At 37.5% G+C, this 19419-nt stretch overlaps 1 protein-coding gene across 1 annotated transcript in view; it reads left to right on the plus strand.

The window, feature by feature from the left end:
- The window catches only part of CDH8 (cadherin 8), a 139050-nt gene that overhangs the window by 99552 nt on the left and 20079 nt on the right, over positions 1 to 19419 (plus strand). The window contains exons 8-9 of the mRNA XM_053952997.1: positions 5032 to 5153; positions 12107 to 12224. Of these exons, the coding sequence (XP_053808972.1) occupies positions 5032 to 5153; positions 12107 to 12224 (240 nt within the window). The remainder of the gene's footprint in view (positions 1 to 5031; positions 5154 to 12106; positions 12225 to 19419) is intronic.

Here is a 19419-nt window from a genome sequence, read left to right on the forward strand (position 1 = left end):
TTTTCTCCCAAAGAATGACTGAAGGAACAAACCTGAGAAATATGTTCCACATCCTTTCCCTTCTGCACCCCTCCCACACACATGTACACACAGACACTCGCCACAATCTGTGCTGCTCCGGCGAGTTCCATGTGCTAAAGAAATACAAATTGAATAATAATTAGGAGGCCGTGTTTGTTTCTTGTCTTAGCACCTGGTACAGGAACTGTAAGTACTAAGTCCTGATATGTTTACATTGCTATTTCAATAATCCACGACTTCTCATCCTTTAAAAAGACAATCATTTCAATGGGGAATCTAAATCTTCCTGCTGAACAGTTCTGTCTGGGTTTTTAGTTTGTTTGTTTGAGTTTTGTCCTAGCTCAGAAATAGCTTGTGTTCTGGTATTTTTAAGAGAAATGCTGGCAATTACTGCTGTCTTCCTGACAATTTTGGAGAGGGTTTCAGGCACTCAGCCTCTCTTGAATCAGATCATTACCCAACGCTGCAGACAAACAAGCCCAGTATTTGCTGCACTATGTGATTTCTAGAGTTAAGCTTCAACATAAATAAAACCTCTGTTTCACAATAGCATCTGTGTATCTAAGGATTCTTTAAGTCAGATTTGTTAGTTTTGTATGACAGAAAAAATGTTATAAGCTGTGGCATTCTAGAAGTAAAGGATTGCCTAAAGAAAACAACAACATAAACTGCAACAGGAGAAAAAACTTATCCTGAGGATTATCTTAATAAAGTCATCAGATAAAACTTTGATAAAGTCAGGGGGATTGGATCTGTTAAAATACAACTTAATAAGTTTGAAACATAAGGGATGTAAACCAAGTGCTGTTTTTTATGAAGTCAGTGATTCAGATTTTGTTTTGATTTCTTTGTTAGAACTAGGTCTTCCTTTACATCTAATTTAAAATATAATTATTGTAGAAATTTCCTTGAATCAGAGAAGCATGAAATAACCATTTCCAAACCATGTGGTGGTGGTGATGATGATGATGATGATAATAATAATAATAATAATAATAATAATAATGAGTTATTGAAATGAGTTATTTTCTAGGAATCTACTTTCTATTCATATAGATAAATTTTAGGTAAAATACAAGACAGCTAATGATTTTTTATAGAGAATGTTGAAGTGATTTTGGATTATTTAATTACCTAAAGGAAAACTGAACTAAACTGGATTTCTTCAGTTTAAATAAATTATAAACTTCATTTTGGGACACAATAATTCCCTTTATCTCAAAAAGCATTTTATCAGTCAAGGGAAGACGGGGAAAGTGTTTTAAGCAAATTTATGAAACCTTTAAGTGTTTATGGGATTTGAAAAGCTGTATTTTATTTTGTTAATTGTAGTATAAGACCAAAAATTATATTTAAAAGCTCTAGTTACTCCTAGAAAGTCTTGCTGTGTGCAGTAACAATGTTGACAACACTCAGTGCTTTGTAATACAAATTTCCTACAATACAGATACATCTCAGTTACGTAGGATTTTTTCCAGGGAGGATGAAAAGTGTTGATCACAATAACAAGTGGTAAAGCATGGGACTGTAGCCTCCAAAAGTTCAGGTTTGGAGAACTAAGTTGCTTGATAATGTTTGTTTGGTTTTTTGTTTGTTTGCTTTAATTTGCCTTTGGTTATTTGATCTGCCTCATCATTTTGGTTTCAAATTCTACAGTGTTTTTAAACCCTGAGTCAGTTTCAGTGGGTTACTCAGAGGAGTACCAGCAAGTCGGGCATTTCAAGCATTTAATGTCCCAGTAGAGTCTTTCTCCCAGAGAGAAAACAGAAGAGCTTTTTAGGTGCTTATGACCCTTGCAAACCTTTCAATGTGCATTTCTAAACCCAGGTGGATTTTCCGTAATTTTTGGAAGTTTATTTATCAACCCAAACTAAGTTCCACTACTTATGTTGCATTGATTCTTCCTTTCCTTGGATCTGTCTAGATGCTCCTTTCTGTGTGTATGATGCTCCTTTCTGTGCTCATCTGGATCTCACTGCTGGAGTTCAGAAATGTTCTCTGCTCATCTAGACACAGAGTGGCATCCTCAGATGGCCAACTAAGTCCTTCTGTGCACCTCTTGCTTGAACAGACTTTTATTTAACTAGACTAGTAGAAATTTTCTCAATATTTTTCAATCTTGCATCTCAGAGCATTAAATTTTCAAACAAATCTGATGTTTCTCAAGTGACAGCCGTAATGATACTTTTATATTGCAAAATTCAAGATAGGTATTTTTAAACTGTGCATCACAATACCTACTGGTGCTAAAGCTTTTAAAAATCTGCTTAGTTCCTTAAAGAGTCTCTAACTTCACCTTTTTTAATGATTTTGCATAAAATAACAGATTGGAAGTTAAGCAGTCAGTCTAGCTGTCTACCTGGTTCATGCAAGAAGGTTCAGTCTCCCTTAAATCTTCTGACTGAGGGGTTTATTGGGCAAAAACCCAAACTAAACAAAAACCCACACAGTAATTAAACTCAGTTCTGTTCTTAGTTTAGAAAGAACTGACTGTCCATTCATACAAATGAGGAAAAGTTCCGAACGTTGAATACTAACCAGTGAGACACCCAACGGCCTCAAGGGCAGTGACCATGCAGCTGGGGCAGGTTGTGACCAGCCTGGATGCACTCCAATCCCTTCCTACTCCCAGCCCAAGCATTTGGGGCATTGCCAGCAGATCTGGGTTTAAGCTTGGCCATCCTCTGTACGTGTTTCAGCACCGAGAGTCTGCAGACGTGAAACGTATGGAGATGAACAGATGGAACTGTTCCATCCTGACAGCGTTTTCAACCTGGGTTTGCTTAGTGAGGACTCACTAATGTGTTTGAATGGGTGTGCTCAGGGTGGAGGAAAACACTTAGCACAAAGTGGAATTTCCCCGGGAAGTTTGGGATGACAAAATAATGCAGTGTATTCAGAGTAGTGGGCAGTACAAGCTGTAGATACATTTTCCTCTCCCATCTCTCTCTCTTTCTCAACAACAAATTTCACCATAGTCACAGGAACCCTAAAAGGCAGTGGATATCCCCTTGTTTGGAGATTTCCAAACCAGCTAGGCCTCTCTTGTGTTTAGTAAATTAATTTTTTAAATGAATTCTCATCAAGTTTCTAATTATAATATCTTTAAATTTAATGTTTGTATTTCTGATGAAAGACAAACATTTTGGGGGCAGTCACAAGGGACATGAATAATTTCTTTAGAAGCTTATCTAATTAATTACATTTCTCTGTAATGTCTTTAAAATTTGAACTGCCATCATTTCATTAATTTAGATAAAAGTAAATCTTTAGTGTTTAAATATGACACTAGTGCTGAGAATTCTGATAAGCTTGAGATTCATTGTCTGTATTTTTATTAAGTGAAGATTAAAAAAGTGTTTAAAATGTTTGGAATTCATGATTTGCATATTAGGTTTTATTTGGTTTCAAATACATTATTATTTTATGGCCTCACCTGTTGGTAAGTTCCTCTCACCTGTTGGTAAGTAAGATCATAAGATGCAAAGTAACATAAATATTGCTCATATAATATTTTGGTGGGTGTTTCTTTTTCTTCTGTAATATGTTTCTTTCCATATAAAAACTGTTGGCTCCTTACGATGGAAAACATTTACATTCTGTTGTGTGGTGATCTTCCATGTCCTATCCAGGAGGAATTTTGATATTTCAGACAATCTCAGAAATACAAAGCCTTTTATAGCACTGGTATATTTGAGTTTGTGTTTTTAAAGTTGTTATTTTATGTCATTTTAATGTCAGTAGAACAATTGACATTTGCACATTTAGATTTCTGGGTAGAGCCTCCCAACTTGTGGATGTCTTTAGGACACAAGGAGGAAAAAGGGCTGTAAGATGTCAGGTTTGAATAGGTCACAACAGAATTAACTCTGATGGAAACCACAAAACCCACAGTGTATATGGTGATGCTGCCTTTATTAATCTCTGTCATTTGTAGAGCTGCTACCAGTTGGTCCCTGAGCACTGGTGGAACCTGATCTTCTTGTACATTGTAGTTATGTGTACCAAGAAGTGCACTGAATATTGAGATTTGTCATTACTGATGATACAAATGAAGTAGAATACCATGATTGGAAAATAATATTCACTGGGAGATGGACTTTGACACTGGGTTTGAGGTACCTGTGGAGATGTGCTTGTGCTGTGGAACAGTTTATCAAACTCTCCAAATCAGCTGGTGACCTCAGTTTAAACTGAATTAATGGGCTTGCTCCTTGGGGAAAAATAATTTAAAATATTTATAAGTAGTCTCTGAGCAAGTTAATGATGCTGAATTGAGGGAAAGACACAGGCAGCTGCCTCTGAAAGCTATTCAAAGTAGATGCAAACTGTTGGTTTGGCTTTTCTTGCCTTACAACTCATTCTACTCTTCACAGTGATAAACAATTTTATGCAAAATAGCTCTATATTATAAATAATGAGTTGTTACTTCAATGAAAAAAGAAGTTCACAGGTCACAGTTTTGGTCCGTGGTAGATGATCAAAGTGCTTTAATAGTCCAAATTACTGTCTAGTTTTGCCCCTGTCAGTCTCCCATCCATCTTTTTCCCAATGTGGGTCAGTACTTTAACTGTGTTTGCAATGAAGAAATAATAGATGTGCAGTCCGAACAATTAATGGAGTAAAATGCGCTGTTCTTTGCCAAAGATAAACAAAGAAATAAATCTCTGCCGTTTGCAGCCTTCCCTTTTCCATATGTAATGGATTTTATCAATAAAACAATACAAACTTCATCAAAGAAAAATCTTACCAATTTAGACCAAGAAAGGTCTTCATTGGGCTAATCTCCAACAAATGCTGTTTGCAACAGGGATCTATTTATTCTTTTCAGCCACAAAGCCCTGGCCATCCTTCTTCAGCTGCCGCTCCAACTCCACGATCCGTTGCAGATGAGGCAGCCCAGTTAAGCAAGGCCAGGAGACAGGAAGAGCACGGTCACAGTGCCAGCACTGCTGTATTTAGTTCCCAATTAAATATGCTTACCTTGGGTACTTTGGTTTCTTTCCATAGGGAACCACAGCCAGGTGTCCCGGGTGCCTGTTGCTATCAAAGTTCTCGATGTGAACGACAATGCCCCTGAGTTTGCATCAGAGCACGAGGCCTTCCTGTGTGAGAATGGCAAGCCTGGACAAGTGAGTATCCCAGGTTTTATATGGTGTGAGACTGGGCTTTCTCCCTGTCACCTTATGTCGTCTTTATCCCCAAAATGGGTGCCCATGTGTTCGTGCTCACAGCTCTTAGCATTAACTTAAGATAAACCCATGATCACTTTCTGTGGAATGTCTTCTATAATTAAATAAACTTTTTTTTCCCTTAAGGTATAGTTTTAAATTAAAGGTGACTATTTTGGGACAATATCCTGAAAAAATTGTGGGTGTCTTTAAGCTCTCAATGTCACACTCTGTGTGATGGAGCTTAGAACTCAAGTTCATGTGTGTTAGTAGGTGAAAGTATAATCCAACCTGAATTCCAGTTCAGTTATTGACCTGCATTGCAGCTGCTCCCAGGTATAATTTAGAATAAGCAGTTAAAGCAATAAACCCATTTCCCCTTGACCTTATCTCCGTTATAATCTCTATTCAGTTCTTACTTTTCTATGACAGTTGGGAAAAAAATAAGACAGCAAACCAGAACTTGATGGAAAGTGAAGTAAATTGTAATTGTGTTTGAAGACGGTGTTGGAGAAGGGAAGTTCAAGTTTTCATTATATTAAAAAAATATATAAAATGTTATTACCTTCTTCATTTAATGAAGAAAAGCTTGGTGAAGAAACTCACACAGTACTTGCCAACATGAGGTAAACAACAACATGTCAGAAGCAGGATTTAAACTGTTTAGTCTTTTTCAAAGAAATGAAGCAGAGTAAAGCAGAGAGGCAAGAACATCTCATATGCCACCTAAATGACAAGGTGAAGACTCAAGAATATGCACAGACATTTAGAAAGTAATGCAGTGTAAATGAGATGTAAGTTTTGTCCAGCCAGAGAAACATTGGGTGTGACAACAATTCGATGTTTTTAAACTTTGCAATTTATTTCTAGATTGTGACATTTTATGTAAATAAACAGCAGCTGACAGCATGACATGGCTTGTTAATCCAACTATTCCTGTGTCTCATGTGGGTGTTAGACATTAAATTCACTGTTCTCCAAAGACAGTTACCTGACAATAGAGTTAGAAGTTATTTTCTCTTTAGTAGCATTAAATGACAACCTATATAGCAGTGTATGACAACCCAGCTCTGCATACAGGATTGGATTGTATTGTTGCAGAGGATGATTTGACTTCTAGCACCCCTTTTTGTTTAGTAAAATGGTGTCAAAAATGTGCCACTTAAGGAATGAGAATTCTCTCTATCCACTGCAGAGATGTGCCCTTATGAGCAGACAGTCATGTTACTGTTGGCAATTCAGTTCTTTTAGCTCACTGTGGATTTCTGTTTAGCTCAGGGTGGGTTTCTGATGCTGAGTAGTTGCATTTTCCAGGATGGATTAAATCTTAATGACTATGCCTATATCCAGGACTCAGTGAGCTTCCCTAAAATCAGAAAGTTCTGTTGTACAGTGTTTTCTGACTGTACTTATCTAGGTATTCCTATTGAATTTCAGGTGGTTTAAGAGATGGTGAAAAATTTCACATTTCATTTTGGAATAAAACAATAAATGAGATGATTAAGAGTCAGCAGGTAAAAGAGGCTTTTGTTTAAGCACTTACAGAAAACTTTCATTAAAGCATGATATTCTTTATCTACCATTACTTCTTACACTCTTGATCTGATGGCAGATGTCATTCTTGAGCATGAATCCTCGTGTGAACTTTACAGATGGGTATTAAATATTTGGCTGCCAGCATGGATGACGTGGCACTGATCCTGCAATTTATTCAGTGTTTAAACAAATAACACTACTGGAACAGTAACCAGTCCAGAATAATCACCAAGGTTAGGTTCTGAATTGAAGTTGTCATTCAAAAATCATCAGCTCCTGTAAAGATTTTAGTAACTCCACTGCCTTATTGTATTTTCTTATGCTTATTTCTATATTCAAGTTTTTGAAGAAATCCTATTAATAAGTCAGGAGGTAGAATTCAAGAAACTACATATATCTCAGTTATGAAATAGGTGATATGAGAAAGATACCACTAGTAGCAAAAGCCTAATTTGGATGGTTGTCCAAAGCTTAAACTCAAATGTTACACGTGCAGAAAAGGTGCAATTGTCTTAAGGTATTCCTGTCTGTTGACATTTGCAGTTCCACTTAAATCTAAGTTTAAATCAAATTTAATTTACCATAAAAGAGATTATATTTGAACTATTGGTAAAACCTTATGTGCAGCCACTAAATACATTGCATCATCTATTCCAGTTCACTTTCTAAGTGTTCTGTTTTGGGTTCTGATATAATTGCAGTAGCAAGTACAGCTGCTAGTGAGGTGACACAGTGGATTAAAAACTCTTGATGTGTAATGCTGCCAGATGCATTTTCCTTGCCTTGACCTACCTCTGAGTAAAGGTACCACAGGCTGTTAGGAGAGGAAAGGGAGGGAGAAGGAAATCTATTTTTTATGCATGTATTTCTGTGCTCCTCTCACATTTTTACACACAACAGAGAGTTGCCAGAAATGTTTTATATCAGTTTTAGGAGGAAAAAAACCCAAACAAACCCCAAAAATTTGAAAGTACTGCTACAGTACCTCTAAGTTAGCCACAAATCAGCTCTTGCCTTTTCCTATTATTCCTTTTTGTTTTGCAAAATTCCAATTACTAAAACCAGAACATTCATGGTTTGCTGACTATAGCTGTGCTGTTGGTTGTTCTCCAGCACAGTAAAATTATTTTCCTGTAGACCTAGAACAGAACTTGTGTAATATTGAGTAAGAAAAGTGCCTCACTCACTGTTCTCCAGTCCATGCTCAGACTTTTCCAGAGAAGTGCTGTTTGCTGGAAACAAAGCTACAAAATTTTCAGTTGAATAGTACAGACAGAGATATATGAGAGCTGAAGCCAGCTTTAAACTGGAGCAATAGAAAAATGAGTACAGTGCTCTTCCAGCCTCCCACAATTTGTCTCTATTTTATTCACTTCTCCTTCTAGATTGTTTTTCTTTCTAATGGGTGAAATCTTCAGGTAGATCTTTGCCTGTTCAGCTAGAGCCATCCCTTTATTGCCAGAACCTGCATTTGACTCTTCAGAGTTAAAATTGCTCTGTAGTGACTCTACTCTTGACAGTGTTTTGAGTCTGCAAAATATGCAGAAATAACCATGAACAGCAATGGGACTGCAAAAGCTTTTCCAGAGTTGGAAGATAAGACTCATTAAAATCAGAAAAGTGTTTATTAGTGATGAGGACCCATTCTAAGTGAGGTTAAGGAGTTGCATTACAGGAACAGTCTTTTAAACAGTGTCATGTACTAAAATTGCACATAGATAGTTATGATGTGTTGAAAATAACTTTATTTTTCTATTTATCCTTGTATTAATTATTTCAGGCACATGTGTCTTTGTAGAACTGCAATACAATCCTACAAATTAGAAAGTCAAGTTGTCCTAGGGGACCATTTAACTATTCATTGCAATCCAGTGCTGTCTGCTAAACAAAATATGCTGATTTGCTAAGTTTCTGCTAAATGTATGTACAGAATCAAATGCATGCATGAAGTATTAATACAAGATCAAAGTTGGAATTTTACATGTAAGAATTTCAGAACTTTCAAGACTGAGCAGCCAAAGGGTTATTAACTTTCACTGCATATGTAATAAAAAAAAAAGTCAGTTCTTATTTTCTTTATGACAAATATTGCCCAATTTCTGTATAGTGGAACATTTTCGGGGTGCATGTTGTTACCAGAAAAGGAAAGATATCTGTAGTGGGCAAGAGGCCAGGGGCACCTGGGCTGTGCCAGCCATGGTGTGGCCACAGGACCAAGGCAGGGCCCGTCCCCTGTGCTGGCCCTGCTGAGGCACCTCCAGGGCTGTGGCCAGCTCTGGGCCCGTCATGGCCACGAGAGCCCTGGAGGGGCCGGAGCGTGGCCAGGGAAGGGAATGAGCTGGGGAAGGGGCTGGAGCCCCAGGAGGGGCTGAGGGAGCTGGGAAGGGGCTCAGCCTGGAGAAAAGGAGGCTCAGGGGGGCCCTTCTGGCTCTGCACAACTCCTGCCAGGAGGGGACAGCCGGGGGGGTCGGGCTGTGCTCCCAGGGAACAGGGACAGGAGGAGAGGGAACGGCCTCAGGCTGGGCCAGGGCAGGCTCAGGGTGGACAGCAGCAGGAATTTCTGCATGGAAAGGGTGCTCAGGCCTTGGCAGGGGCTGCCCAGGGAGGTTTGGAGTGCCCATCCCTGGAGGTGTCCCAGGAAGGGCTGGAGGTGGCACTCAGTGCTCTGGGCTGGGGACAAGGTGGGCATCGGGCACAGCTGGGACTCCATGGGCTGGGAGGGCTTTTCCAACCCCAGTGGTTCTGTGACTCTGTGATTTTGTGATTCTCAACCATGTTGTGAGCCGCAAATTAAGAGCTGGAGAATTACCTCAGTCGTATTCCATTGCGTGAGCACGCAACATGGAGTAGTAAAATATGCCTGTCAGCACACTAATAAAAACTTGGAAATGAGAATTAGTGGACTTTTCTGACCCCTGTGGAGTAAAAGATACCACAGTTTAATATTGCTGCATATATATTATGTTTTTTGTTGTGGGTTTTTTTTTAAGACCTTATCTTAATGCAAACACACAAAGAAATAAGGTTGCTATGGGAACTCTAACTCTTAATTCTGTGATCTGTGCATGTAACACAACAAATGTAATATTGCACTAAGCCTGTCTTTTGCATATAATTTTTGGTGCATTTTCAGAAAAAGAAGTATTTTGTAAACAATGTAGGGAATGGATGGAATACCAGTACATACAAAATATTATAACAATCTGATAAACTGCACCTGTTATGTGCACTTGCCCTTCCAGATTTCACTGTGTCATTATCCTTTTTCCCTATTGCTTTCCCATTCTATCAGTGTTTGAAAAATTGAACAGCCATAAAATATATATCTGTCTAAATATATCTGCTTGTTCAGGAGCCCAGCCCAAACTGCACTTCCCTATGATGATGAATTACTGCTACCTGCTCCAGCCCTGGGCACATCACAGTGGGTGCTTTAGTGCCTGACACCTCTGCAAAGAGAAAGCTGAAAATGCTTCCCATCTGCAAATGGCTCCAGCTCTCCACTGGGACAGACAGAGGCTACTTAGATATTTTTCCACTGTTTATTTGTTTTCCCAATTTAGGATCCGTTATTCAGCTATTAAATTGGAGACCTACCTCTTAAAGTAAAAAAAGAAAGAACTGAATTAGGCCTATTTTTTTTTTTGTCCATCTCTTCTAATACATTTGTTTGAAATACTGTCAAGGTTTCCACCTTGATAGATGCAGTTATCAAAAAACTCCCCTAATTATGTGGTATTTAAGCAATCTATTTTTTTTCAGTAGATTTTTGATAATAATAATGATAAAACTGACCTATCCAGAATATGATTAGGCTAGGAATTAATTGTCTCACATTGCATCCTAAGTTGGGCTGTCCTACAAATAGCACTACTTGCTCAAACATTTCTTTACATACATAATTTCAAATATTATGCTTTGGTGTTGATCCTTGTGATTATCTAGTAAGATTTTGTTCTTTCTTTGACTCTTGAAGAACATAAATATGATTTTGACTATTTTCATATATGTAACATATACAGACTGATAGTCCTTGTGATTAAACCAGAATAAATTGTTAATTATTGTCATTTTCTTAGGGAAACATGGAAATTTTAAAATAAAAGGCTATCAATTTGGATAGCATCAACCCCTGCTTCCATTTTTCACTCTATACTTTAAGATTTTTAGTGATTCCTAATTTGAATTTAATTGTGCAAGAAATTATTGGTGCTTTGCTTTAGACATTGCAAATAAATACATAAGACAATTGGTATTGGATTCAATGGACATGGAAAAGGTCAATAATTCTAATTAAATTTCTTATGAACCTCATCTAGCATGAGCTAAGTTGCCCTGAAAGCCAGATCTGAGGGTGGAATCTGGATCCACGGCTGGTTTTGTTTCTGTTTCTCTGGAAAACCTTTGGAATCAAAAGCAAGTGCATCCAATATTTTAAAATTCCCAACAAAACAAAACCATCACAAAGAAACCAAAAATATCAAACAAAAAACCTTGAACCTCCTGGTTATTTTAAAATTATTCCTTTCATAGTTCTGTGCAACTTTGTATGATTTGAAGATGATCAGCTGCAGTACCTGAGTAATGTAAAAGGTAAAAATTGTAAATGGACGTAAATCCACTTCAGACTCTGCAGTTGGTCATGTAATTCATATGAGGTACTTCATACAAAGTTACTTGATTATTCAAAGTTATCCAAACTATCCAAAACAGTCTTCTCACCTAATTATCTTGCATTATTCTAGGAATCATTAATTAATAATGATGTTATTAAAAAACAAACAAGCATATCTTCCTAGTACAGGAATAACTGAGGTTTTATTAGAATTAAGGGGAAAAACATACAGCCCTCAATATATTCTATTTTTTTCTTTTTTTTCTTTTTGATTTTTTCTCATCCAAAATTTCACATGCAAATTAATTTAAAAAAATAATAACAATTCTATGAAGTGAAATGTGGGGTGGGGGAAGGAGAAAGGATTAAAGGTATATTATATATCCAAGTCCAGTGAGAAGTGTGGTCGTGTAAATGAAAGCTTGCCGTAGGCAATATGAGTGTTTCTGAAGCACAATTTTCCTTTTTTTGTTGAATAATAATTTATTACTTGTCTAAATCAGCAGCAGCATCTGCTGGCCTCTCTTACCTGTCTCTTCTTATTTGCTTGCTCTTTGTTCTGGAAACATTTTAAAAGGGGCAGATACAACTCCTCTTCCCAAGGTTTTTAGTCTAAGGTCCATAAAAGCCTTGCAGAGTTATAAATTATCTTTTTAAATCTGGCATGGAGAGAAATGAAATGTGTCCAAGAAATACAATTTTTTTTTCAACACTGTCTGCTTATCAGGAGTGTGAAAACTTAATGAGCCCATTTATGTTGCAGGTAATTCAGATTGTCAGTGCTGTTGACAAGGATGATCCTAAAAATGGGCATTACTTCCTGTACAGCCTTCTTCCTGAAATGGTCAACAACCCAAATTTCACCATCAAGAAAAATGAAGGTAAATAGAACAAATATAAAGTGTGTATCTCAACAAATTACTTTGAAATTGTTTTGATTTCCAATTACTTTACCAGTGTGTTCTTTGTGCAATTAAAATGTAAATAATCTGCTGAATGGTACCTTCATTTAAGCTATTTTCAATAACTTTACAGTAGATAAGAAAAAAGTAAAATGAATGTGGAATTTAGATCCAGAAGACAGGTCTCTGGCTTAAATAAAATGAAAGGATGGATTTACTGCCTGTATTATTCCTATTAATTTGAAATTCCAGAGATATGGTGTAAGATGAAAATCTGAAACTATGTTGTTAAATAAATGTTGACTCCTACATTGACTGTTTATGGATGGGAACATAAAATTAAGTATCTACTAAATCTCCCAAAGCAAGCACCTTTTCAGCCTGTTTGTTGTGTTTATAAAGGTTCCAAAGTATTTTGGTGAGGAACTTTTGCTAGAAAGAGAAATCCCTTAGGTCAGCAAAGCCCAGAAGGGCACTTTGAGTCCCTGTGCTTTGGAGCAGTTCTGGAAGGGCAAAATGTCATTTTGCAGGGCTGTAGAAGGGACCATTCACGTGTGATGGAAAAAAAAGACCCATTTAATATTGTTGGGCAATAAATTTATACTGATCCTATTCTTTGGCACACAGATCAGTTTGAAGGTCGGGTGAGAGAAAGAGCTAGGACTGATCCCAAGAATGCTATAAAGTGTGCTTGATGTGATTGTACTTACTTGAATATTCAGCAAAGTTGTTCTATCTTGGCTCTTTTTAATAAAGCACACTCTGCCAGGAATTCTCGTCAAATTCAGTTACTTATTTGAAATTGTTAGAAAGTAAAGCCCTGTTTAGTCCATTACTAATAGGAATGTGGAAGATGAATGTGTGTGCTGTATGTGCAGGGGTATAAAAGCAATACATGAAACGTAAATTAAAGAGGAAATGCTGTTTGCATTTTTTATTCTATCTGTTCCAACCTAGAAGCATGATGATACTGTTTTGCTAAATGACACTGCACCTAAATTCTTAAATCTGCTTAAATGTATCCTATATTTTCCTTTTCTTTAGATGTGTTTTTCTCTTCTAGCATTCACAAAGTGCGTCTCTACTTGTATCTCTATTTTCTTGTAGTAAATGAGTCTCTGTGTGTTTTCTGGAGAAGATAAAACAAATCTCTTCAAAATGCATTTCATAATCATCAGCAGTGTAACACAAATTGAATTAAGCATCCTAAATGTGAGGTGGTTTGCTTGGCACAGCATGACAAAGTAAAAAAGATCTTAGCATTTCTCTTCATGTTTAAATACTGAGCTCACGTTGCTAATTATCCTTGTCCTTCCAATCTGTTACCTAGTTAAGACCCACTCCTGCTCCTACTCACAGACAATGGCAAAATGAGCTGAGGAGGAGTGAGGAAACTTTCTATGTAACAAGGTTTAGAAAAATAAATCTAATTTTGTTACATCATTGCCACTCAGTTTTATGCAATTTTTAATGTGTTTGAATCAGTTAAATGTGAAAATCCTCTTAAAACAACCACCTGAAATCTCTTGAAATTGAAAAATCAGCTTGAAAAGACTTTTCTGATTTAATCCTCTAGTATCCAATAATAAAATCCCAACTATGCATGCCATCCTTGTCTATCAAGTTTGCTCAGTCAGGGGTGCAGTGCACGGTTGATGTTAGGACATGATCTCCCACAGGAAGCAAATACTCCTGTCAGAGCCAAAATCAGGGTATAATTTGGCTGAGGTGAGTTTTATGTCCTTTAAACATCATAGATCTTCAGTAAGTCTTTATTTAGTTATGCCACTTAAACAATGAACTTGACCATGACTTTGTCTTGAATATATCTGCCAGATAAGCATGAGTGATTATTCTTGTCGAAAGACACCAATATCTCTAAAAAAAACCTGAATTCACAAGTGAAATTTCTCCTTTTTTTTTGTGTTACTGAGTGTCTGGGCTGTCCATAACCAAGCTGGTGCGGTGTGGAACTGTAAGGAAATGCCTGTAACAAACCCTCCTTTCCTTTCTGGAGGTCAGATCAATGCTCAACACAGTAAAGCTTGGAGCAGAAAAACATTCCCTCACACTGGTGGCCAAAATCCTTGACACCTTCCTGACTGTGTCCTCAGCCTCAATTTCCTCCCAGATTAATTAATTCCTGCCAAATTAATTCTTCAAGGCAGCAGAAACCTGATGGCTGCTGAAGATATGCTGTCTACATGTGAATACCACACAGGGACTGCATTTTCTCAGGAAGCCTCCTGTAGAAACCAAATTTTTACTTGCTAGAATTAGTGCTTTTCTTTATTTAAATAATTTTGAATACCTCCCCTTTCTTCAAAATTCTCTTGAGGGTTGAGATAAACATAAGGACTGCTCCTCAAGAAATGATATTGCCCCTTTGGATTCTCTTGTGCTTTAGGTAACCGTGTGGCATTTGGCTACCACGTAATGATGACATTGAATGTGGTGACATTGGTATGCCAACAGTGCAGTTTGGCACCTGCCAGGAGAAAAAGCTGCAGTGTCCTCTTTCTGTACCTCCTGCCAAAGAATACATAAGATGTCTGTGATTTGGAATATTCCCTTCCTGTGTAGAACATAAGCACAACCATTAATCAATTTAGCTTGTTGCACACAGGCTGATTCTGTTGTTAAAACCTTCCAAATTACCCTAAGGCAAGTTCCCATGATAGTCAGTAATTAACTGTGCTGCTGACATGCACTGCAAATATTATGATTGGCCATGTTGTTGAGAAATGTGTTTAACTAAGTGACACAACAGGTATCTTCATCAGGAACCACACAAAAAAAAAAAAAAGCAAAAAAAAAAAAAAAAAAAAAAACCCAAAAAACAAAACCAAAACCAAAAAAACTCAAAACACTTCTCAGAAAATTTTATTACATATATAGAAGTTATGCTGTGCTCCCAGCAGAATCTGTGCCTTGAAATGGTGCACTGGTGTTCTTAATTTGCTTGGTTTGTTGAATTTCCATATTAATTTCCATATTAATTTTCCCATATTAATTTATTGATTTTTTCATATTATTTTTCCATATTAATTTCCATATTATGAATTTCCATATTCCTTCTGTAGACAAGATACCCAAAACTGTAGAGGCTGTGGTGCCTTTCTGATGTAAATAATGTAAAAAATGTAAATTTAAATGCTATCATCCATCTCACAGAATATCTGTAGATCATCTCTTAGCCATCTTTATTTTTATCTCTCCTGATGCTTTTCTTGTGTCCTTTTCTGAGCTCAGATGTCCATTACTGGGTGGGGTTTGTAGGTTTAGTGCTTGGGTTCCTGGGCAGTGTGTGATAATCCGAATCCAGGCAATCATGCCCTCTCAAGTTGTAATCAAGGCACGCTGAGCACTTGGATGCCAGGTGCAAAAACCTTTATATCCCTCTCAAGAGAAATAGCAGAGTTATATAAAAAAATATAAGAAGTTAATGCTACATGAAAATCATGTCATGTTTTCTGTGTTAGACCTGTGACTAAACCTGTGACTGTGTGACATAACAAGTCCCTGACTGCACAAACTCCTGACTGAATCTCTGGGCACTTTTCACGTGCTTTTGTGCTGGGTTTTCTGCACAGGAGCAGAAGCAGGAAAAAATGAGAATTGGTGTTTTGTGCGGTGTGTCTGAGAAACTTTGAACCAGAAAAACCTCACATTTCAGATGAAAATATCTCATGTTTAGACAAGTGTTGATGCACTCTAGCAATGTGTTGTAGACTGACTGAAATTAACCCTTCCAAAAACACTGTAGGCTCATAAATGACAAAAAACTGACAGGAATTTAGACAACTGATGAGGATTTTGTACTGTCATGGCATCAGAAAACTGAAATGAGACTTCTGGAAATGGAATTGGAATTTGTTGACAGCCTTTTTTTCCAGATGAATGGTCTTTACAGAGCGTTACCTAAAATCCAGTGCCAGTACATGGGTCTCCTGCTGCATCCCAAACAACCCTCTCACAGCAGTACCTGTTTTCAGCATTGAATCCTTCAGGTTCCCTTGGATTGTTCAAGTGAGAACTGAATTCTGTGATAGGAGCATTTTCACACATGCAAACATTTTGATATGCTGCCAATGCAATTTTTACTGTCAAAAACTACCAAACACGTCTTTGCCATAAAGAGACCCAAAGTTTTCCCACAAGAAGCTGCCATTGCTATTCCATTTTTTCTGATGCCAGAATCTGTTTCCTAATGGAATAAACCCCAAATTGAACGTTCTACAGTGCCTTTGGATGCAGTAATTCTTCTGACAGGAGAAATGGTGCATCTTTCCTGGATAAATGGGATATTCCATACTTATAGGGTTTATGTAGCAGAGCAGTCCTGGGGTTGCCTGGCCCGTTTGCAGGGCTTACCTTTGGGTTAAGAACCTTCCTGGCATGAGCTCATATTCCTGCAGAAATCCAATAGCCTGATTTGGCTCCTAATAGGCTGATTATCAATGATCAGCCTCCTCTCTTCTCAAATATTTAGTGTCCATCTGGCAAGTTGAGCTCTGTATTTGGTCCTGATTCTAATGAGTGCATAGTAAAATGTTTTGGGTTTTTTCTTTTTTTTAATTGAAGCATTATATATCCACCTGAGTGATGAACTGTTCTGTTGGTTCTCTCTAACAAACTTAATATTTATTCTCTGCCATGCTTAGTCTATTATATCTATGATACAAATAACAGCTCCAAGAGTGATCATGCTTAAATTCCCATTTCTTTTGTTCTTTCCTTCAAGTTAAATCTTGCTTACGTCCTCCTTGTGCTGCCTTGAAAGTGCAGGCACTGTGTCAGGTGTTTTAAAGGAAATGGCCTGGTATAATCACTTCAATCACTGCCTTGCATGCCTTTGTATATAATGGATTATTTTATATTTCACCACCTCTTTACCATTAAAACCCAAATATTTCTAAACTTTCACAATAGCTGAGGAAAACAATTACATGCAAGCACTTTTAGATATCCCAAATAATAAGACAAATTATTATAACTTTTTTTTGTTAAAGTACTTCTCTGTCACTGTGATTTTAATACAATAAAACCCGGATTTTTCCTCAGCTTTTTTCATCAAAGTATTTTAGGAGCATCTGTCAAATACATACCTGGAGGGTGAGTCTTTTGTTCCCACCAGAGTACCTCTCATGTGTTAAAATAAGTCTTTCCCTGAAACAGTTTCTTTTGGCATTTCTGGATAAGTCTCTCTGCCATTGTCTCAGCTGCCAGCTGAAGCTCCTTCTGTGTTTTTGATTGACTTTTTTCTCCAAATATATCCCTCAGAGAGCTCTGAGGTGACTCCCCTGTTTCATTGCTCTCCTTCCACTTTGCCCAATTTCAAAGTTGACCCCCTGACCCCAGGTACAAATTGCCAAAGCAAGGACATCATTAAACCCATCATTTCTGGGTGGATGTGCAGTGAACATCCAGAATCACAGCACCCAAAGAGTGCCTTGGATGTGAGCAGCACATCCTCACACATTGCTGCAGTTTCAGGCAATTTTGGGAAGCTTTGTGGCCCAGCTGCCACATGCCAGAGGGTGTTCCACAATGGCACTGCTCGAGGGAAAGCACATGCTTATGTATTTCTAATGGGTTTAATTATCATCCTCATTTCTTTTATATATCAGTAATTAGACTTTCAAACTCCAAAACGTTCCAAATCACATCCTTGTTAGTGGTTTTCTTCAAATTAAGTGATGTGTTCAGTCTTGCATCTTATAAGTTATTATTTTTCTACCATCTGTCAATATTAGTGGTATGGAATAGCATTCAGGAGATGGAAAGGAATATGAGCATAATCCAAGGAAAAGCATTGATCAACATCTCTTAATAGATGTGGGTTTGTCACCAGAAATCACAAGGAATACTTGCATAACAAGGTGCAGGCAGTGTGAAAGGAGCAGTTAAAAATAAAGCATTGCAATGTATTAAAAAATAACAAACACCAAGTACCCTATTATCTGGCACTTGTGTGTCAGGATCTGCCATCCACAGGCACACATCATGTTTCTCCAGGAGTGTTCATAGTGTGAAAAAAGTATTATAAATATCATACTATCAGTCTTTTTCTCAGCATGGCATTTAAACTGGAGTTGTTAAATAGCAAAGTTCAACATTTTTATAGCCTGTGCATGCCAGAAGACCCTCAGTTTATTGATTTTTTTAATGAATAATAGAGTTAATAATGAAATTGCTAATACAAAATTATTGAAATATTTCCTTTGTAGCGTGGTTGAAAGATTTTGTTCAATAAGTTCCTTTTTTCGCTTCTATTAGAAATTGTAAGTTAAAGAAATTAAAACAAAGCATAAAGATGTTATTTTGCTGAGTAGGAAGGTCTAAATATTACCAAAACAAATAATGTGATAGTTAAGGTAACTAAGTTCTATGAAACATTTTAATTTTGTGAATTAAGAATAATTTGGCCTTTTTTTTTTCCTGGAAAATACTTAATTATATTTTGGATGCATACTTGCCTTTCTCAGCTAAAAACAAAATGCGATTTACAGGCCTGAAGTAACACAGTCTGGGCTGCAAGTTATCCTAAACTGCTGAGCCCCCTTTTAAGAATTGTGTCTCTGGTGTGCTTTGCTCTGCTGGTGGAAAGTGCGTCAGGATCACGGTGGGGCTGGGAGGGGACCTGGGGACACTGTGCTGCCACACCTCCCTCACTGTGGCAGCAGGCAGGGACACCACAGAAAGGACAGGACTGATTCAAGCTTCCACTCCATTAGTATGCAAAAAGTGATGTTCAGCCAGTGCAAACAGCTTTGCTGGAGCGAGTGGCTGTGCGTTGGGTGGCAAGTCCCTGAAATAATTCATGCAGTTCCCTCTTTATTATACTCAGGTTCCTTTACCTTTGGTCCTTAGACAATTCACCTGCCTGAAACTGCTTTGGATCAGAAAACATGCTAGATCATCCTTTGTGAGAAAAGTAATCAATTTTCTTATTTGCATATCTGACAATTCTAAGATGTAATGTCACCCTGTGAAGTAAGACTGTGCCTAAGAACTGAAAGAGAGGAGCCCTTTCTCAGTGACAAGTGATGAGCTACAGAAGGAGGAAATCAGTGTTATACATCCTGAGATTATTCTCAAATTCTAGAAGATTTGGTAGAATTCCAAGTTAATGGTAATATTCCCAAGGGAGTCCAATACATTCCAGTAGTGC

Source organism: Vidua chalybeata, chromosome 11 (assembly GCF_026979565.1).
Source record: "Vidua chalybeata isolate OUT-0048 chromosome 11, bVidCha1 merged haplotype, whole genome shotgun sequence".
NCBI lineage: Eukaryota > Metazoa > Chordata > Aves > Passeriformes > Viduidae > Vidua > Vidua chalybeata.